The following is a 6195-nucleotide window of genomic DNA, read 5'->3' on the forward strand; positions in this document are numbered from 1 at the left end:
ATTTTATTGTGCATAGTTGAATGTGAATGGAGGATAAATGCTGTAAAAGAATGTATTTTAAGCAGCTCGTTAATGCGTTGAAAATAGTCAATCAATAATAAATTATGCTGTTTATCCCACTATTTAAAAAGTTACACAGTTAATTCATCAAGCTATTATGGACCAGTTCAAGCTGACAACACTTTGTGGACCACAAGAGACTACAGAAGCCTACATGTGTAGATACATTACGCCTAAAAAGACTTAATATACAATATTAATACTATTTATTTATGTATTTTTATTTTGATATTTCGTTTTTTAGAAAACTGTGAGAGATATGATGTGGGTGACTTGACTCAATGAAGTTCTTGATTTTAAGTTTTTAATGACTATGAATCCGCAATTACACACACACACGGTGAAACAACTCTGGCTACGTCTACAAATTCAGGGATTAATACAGCTGCATGCAGACAGAGATGTGTTTATTAATTTCTGTTTTGTTATTTTTTATTTTTTTTTCATTGCATCACAAATGTCATGGACTCTGCTGTACTCTGAAAAAAAGTCCTAAAGGCTCGAGTCCGAGTCAAGTCTGATTAAAATTAGACTCCAAACTTGAGTACCCCGGCTCTACTATTTACAATGTTGGGTAAGTTACTTAAAAATAGTAGTCCACTACAAATTACTAATTATTTCTCTACTTTCTAATACACTTTTCCGCTCAACAAATTCAAAATAATGTCTATATTTCTTCCTTGTTCAGTCATCCACTCAGCACCTCACTCAATGATGTAACCACATATTCATGATTGGACCGTTGAAAAACCCCATATCAGTAGACCACTATTATGAATAGTGGGGGGGGGGGGACACACGTCCCCCGCAATGTCTATGGTGGTTATAGCCCCACCTCACATGCACTCTCCTTCACAATGACTCAACACGGGGCCATAATTAATTTAATCTACATAATATATTAGAAATAGGCATAACCCTATAATGTACTTAATATGTATTTTATTAATTGAAAGTCATTTACTGTAATCTAAATTTAAAATGTAATGCAATACACTAGTTTTTTACACTAGATTACAGTAATTACTTTGTTATTGGATTACTCCCAACATTGGATGGAAAATGGAAAATGCATCGTTGTACTAAGTGCAAATGTTAGATGCTATTTGTGGCAGATATTATTTGCACCCCTAATTAAGTACTAACATACAGTATAGGGGCACCATTGCAGCGTGTTTATTAGAGTCCCACAGACACCCTACACCAAACTTCCCTTACAAAACAATTTAACATTTTACTACATAATATCACTGATATTTTGTTATAAAATCATAGTAAGCACAACATTAAACATGGTTATTATAACACCATATTGCTGTAGTAATACCATGGTTAATTGCATTAAAACAATGGATTCTGAAAAAAAAAAACAAAAACATGGTTACTACAATATTACAATAGGAAACCAATGGTTAAATTCTCTCAACTCCCCAACCTTCACCATGACCTAATCACTGCCAGAGAATCAACGTTAATACAAATTTTAATCCTAATTTTTTTTTTATATATATAAAAGGTAATATTAAGAATGGGGATAGGAAACCGTGGGTCAAAAGACAGAATCGTCTAAACAAAATTTTTGTTATTGAATTGAACCTCTCCTGTATATATCCTTTGGATTTTTGTGTATTTGCTTAGTTTTTTATTGTTAAGTTGGCAAATAAAAAAAAATACCACAAGCATGCGAGTATACGTGCCTGACGTCACGGAAAACCGCTGTAGCCCTTATCTAGCAACTTGTTAGCAACACGTTTTTTAAAAACACGGCAACTTTAAAATTCACGTTTACCATATAAATGTGTAATTTATGTTGCAGAACAAAAATGTCCAAGAATATTCAAGTAATGTTTACCACAGACATTATTTTACTCTTTATTCCAAAACTGGCTCAAAAAGCTAAGTGGTAATAAAGTCTTATTATAGTAAGGGCACTCTTATCGCATACTTTAGTGGTCACAACACTAATTGTTTTTCAATCTGCATGGCAAATCAAGTCACATGTCTAACACACACAAAAGGAACCTGCTGTTCTGTGTGCAACATTTTATAGTGTAAAACATTGATTTGGAAAGCAAAGATTATTTTTTGGTACAGTTGATCACAAAGCTGATATTTGGCTGATCTTAGAAATTCAAGTTGGCATGATATCCATTTAAATTACACCCAAAGCTGATCTATGATTAGACAGACAGGTGTGGTTTAATATGACTTTTCTTTTCAGGGAATTTTAAATTGAATTCTTCTACCTACAGGTGCAGCTGCTCGTTTCAGCTTCTTTAGGTGGCTCAAGACCTCTCTGAGTAATTTGGGCAGGTATGGTGTGACACTGACATGACATTTGAACTCTTTCCCTCTTGCGCTTTCAGGAACCCTTTACATTTCTTGATTAAAAGGATAGTTCACCAAAAAAGGGACATTTACTCAACTTCATGTTGTTCCAAATCTAGAAGACTTTCTCGCCCTTATGCCTTCCCAGATGTGTATGGCTTTCTTTCTTCTCCAGAACACAAATTAAGATTTGTAGAAGGATATCTCCGCTCTGTAGGTCCATACAATGCAAGTGAATGGTGACCAAAACTTTGAATCTTCAAAAATCACATAAATCAGCATAAAAGTAATCCATAATACTCCAGTGGTTAAATCCATATCTTCTGGGCCCAGTTGTTCAAATGCTTTTATCTGGATCAGAATGATCCGGATTTGGAAATCCCATGTTTTCCTATCCAGGATTTTGCTTATTTTTGTGCTGGTTTTTCAAAGCAACATTTGGATTGGATCACCCTGATCCAGATACAAACTTTTCAAGATACCAAATCCGGATTACCAGTACTCAAAATGGGACTACATATTGCACTGTATGCTACTAGCTATGTAAAGAACAACAGGTAGAATAGCCAGCGTGAGGTCACCAAGTGTTTTTTATTTGAAGACAGAAAACGGCACAATAAAACAATACAAACATGCCCTTACATTTTCAATTTCTTTAAACAGTCAGGCCCATCATCTGACCCACAACATATAAATAAAAACAAACAAATAAACATTATTCACAGATAATTGTGGATATTTTGAACACGTGTTTTAAATCATAAAAAGGCTAAATGCCCCTCTCTCTGATGACGTTTATGATGCACCTGAGTCTGTTTGAGACCCAGACCAACCTCTGGCATTCTCTCAGAGTGAGGGACTGACTGGACGTGCAGTAAGGGATGCAGTTGTTGGAAACTACTTTTGACTGGTTCATCTCTGATGATTGTGTCATTGTAATTAATATACAGTGATAAATGACAGTTAAAATTAAATATAGTTTATGACAGCTGTCTGGGGGATTAATTTATGGTGACAAAATATATAAATTGTTTTACTTCACTGTACTGAAAGTCTTAATAGTTAGCCTAATGTCTGCTTTATCCATGTAATCACTGTAACAGTTCAACAAATCAAGTGCAAAATATAAATAAATGTGTATATATACTATATGATACAAATGTTGTCTTATTTGACCAATTTTAAAGTTTTATTACATTTATTACCTTCTGCTGAGATCAGGATAATTCAGGTTTATTTGGATCAAAATAATCCCAATCCTACTAAAAAGTTTTGAACAACACATACTGAAGGGTTGATCAAGATCAAAACCAGGTCTGGATTACCTGATCTAATCTGATTTCAGAATCCTTTTTTTATTTTGAACAACCCATTTTCAAGATTTGAGCCAATCCAATAGCATAAATCCGATTACTTCTGAACAACTGGGCGATGTGGGTGAGAAACAGAACAAGGAACATGCATATCGCCACCTACTGGTTGGGGCTGGTCAAAGGTGGAGATTTAAAGAAAAAAAGTATGTCAATGTTGATCTATTTCTCACCCAAACATATCATAGCACTTCAGATGATATGGATTAAACCACTGGAGTTTTATGAATTACTTGCGCTGATTTGTGATTTGGAGATTCAAAGATTTGGTCACCTTTCACTGTGAGGACCTGCAGAGCTGAGATATTCTTCTAAAAATATACATTTGTGTTCAGTAGAACAAATAAAGTCATACACATCTGGGATGATATGAGAGTGAGTAAATTATGAGAGAATTTTCATTTTTGAGTGAATTATCCATTTAACACCATCTTTTGTGTTCTACAGTAATAAAATGAGGGTGAGTAAATTGTCACAGTTTTCTTTTTTGTGTGAACGATCCCTTTAATGATTGTTCTTGAGCTGGACTCATTAGGAGAAATTCCCTTTACAAAATTGGCAAGTTAGAACATATAAAGAACTTCATATCAAATGATAGCCTGTTTAAAATTGTGCTTCTAATGAGAATTTGGCAGACTTCATTGTGGATAATGTGATTAGAACTACAGTTGTATGCAGAACCTCACATAACCAATGATTGGCCTCTCTTCTTAGACGAGATGGGGCCCGTCAGGACCAGATTGTGGTGACACCCTCTTTGTCAGGTGTTGGCATGGAGACCAAGCAGCTGACAGAGGAAAATGCGGACTTTGCCCTCCGTGATCGTTACCATCACTCCTCCTTTATCACCACGACAGACAAGATCGTCCATTCGCAGTCCAGCTGAATGAGTTACAACTGTGACCTGCTAACCGACTTGACTCAACCAGTTCAAGCACATGTGGACAGAGTTCTGGCTGAATTATTTTGACTGAATGATTTATGATCACAAGTAGCACTTGAATATTCTTTTTTTCTCAGGTAGTACTCAGGGACTGGTTCATTTGTTTTCTTGTAAAATCTGCAGAAAATGATAATGTTTGTCTGAAAATGGGGAATGAGCAACCAGAATCATGCATTGTGTTTCATTATGCCGTGTTCTACTCTGGTCAAGTCTGTAATGTAACATTTGAGTGTGGTTTTTGAGTATATTCATAAACAATGTGCATAAGGTTTAATATGCATCCAAAGCATTTGAATATCAGGTTGTATCACTAAAGTAAATTTAGTCTTGGCCTCATTGAGTTCATGTACATTACACGCATTAATTTATCCCAAAGATTATCAAGGTGTTCCCAAATGATTCCTACACCCCTGAATGCATTCAATTATTGAAATGTAATGATTATCTGCCAAAAAGATTCTAGATTTTTTTTAATTAGTTAGGACATGTCCCCTGACATTTATTGCTATGCACCTGAACATGCACACTAGAGTATTTGTGGGAACTAGAATCACACTACATCTTTTGTAGCGTACAACATGACTAAAGGCACACATTAAGGAAAATGTGCACTTTTACTGGTCACAAAGTGTATCAAAAATGCATTTATTTTTGTAGAATGATGGAGAAACATAATTTGAGTGTAAAGAAATGATAACGGAAGGTGACAAGGGAGCCTTTTACCCCATACTTTGGGTTAAAGTCCCCCAGGGGGGTTAGTGATGATGTGTAAATATATGGACAATATTTTTATATTGTTATAGGGCAAAATTTGTCAAAACAGGCAAATGTTTTTGAGACAGCAAGATGCTTTTTTTGTTGTTGTAACAAATTAAGATAATGCAGACATATATCATGCAATTATCTAATCAGTCATTTGTGTGGCAACTTTGCAATGCATAAAATCATTCAGATATGGGTCAGGAGCTTCAGTTAATGTTCACATCAACCATAAGAATAGAGGAAAAAATGTGAGCTCAGTGATTTCCACTGTGGCATGATTGTTGGTGCCAGATGGGTTGGTTTGAGTATTTCTGTAATTGCTGATCTCCTGGGACTTTCATACAAAACAGTTTACTCAGAATGGTGCCAAAAACAAAAAGCATCCCATGAGTGGCAGTTCTGTGGAAGGAAATGTCTAGTTAATGAGATAGGTCAATGGAGAATGACCAGAGTGGTTCGAGCTGACAGAAAGGCTATGGTAACTCGGATAATCACTCTGTACAATTGTAGCGAGCAGAATAGCATCTCAGAATGCACAACACGTCGAACCTTGTGCTGGATGGACTTCAACAGCAGAAGACCACGTCTTACACTTTATTAGAACCATAGTGTTCCAAATAAAGTGCTCAGTGAGTGTAGACTGTATAATGTACATGGTAAATACAAAATTGTTTTTTTATTTGTCTTGAGAGCGAGAATAAAAGAATCCCACCTGTTGTGGAATCATCTGAG

At 35.4% G+C, this 6195-nt stretch overlaps 1 protein-coding gene across 4 annotated transcripts in view; it reads left to right on the forward strand.

Moving 5' to 3' along the window:
• The window catches only part of slc12a8 (solute carrier family 12 member 8), a 29940-nt gene extending 23771 nt beyond the window's left edge, over positions 1–6169 (forward strand). For 3 of the 4 annotated variants that reach the window (XM_052141798.1, XM_052141800.1, XM_052141799.1), the window contains 2 exons: positions 2313–2373; positions 4473–6169. In XM_052141798.1, coding sequence (XP_051997758.1) covers positions 2313–2373; positions 4473–4644 — 233 coding nt within the window. In that variant the 3' untranslated portion in view covers positions 4645–6169. Of the gene's footprint in view, positions 1–550; positions 635–2312; positions 2374–4472 lie in introns of those variants that run through there. The other variant, XM_052141801.1, reaches the window with a different exon arrangement.
• Positions 6170–6195: the final 26 nt, after the last annotated feature.

Source organism: Xyrauchen texanus, chromosome 14 (assembly GCF_025860055.1).
Source record: "Xyrauchen texanus isolate HMW12.3.18 chromosome 14, RBS_HiC_50CHRs, whole genome shotgun sequence".
NCBI classification, from domain to species: domain Eukaryota; kingdom Metazoa; phylum Chordata; class Actinopteri; order Cypriniformes; family Catostomidae; genus Xyrauchen; species Xyrauchen texanus.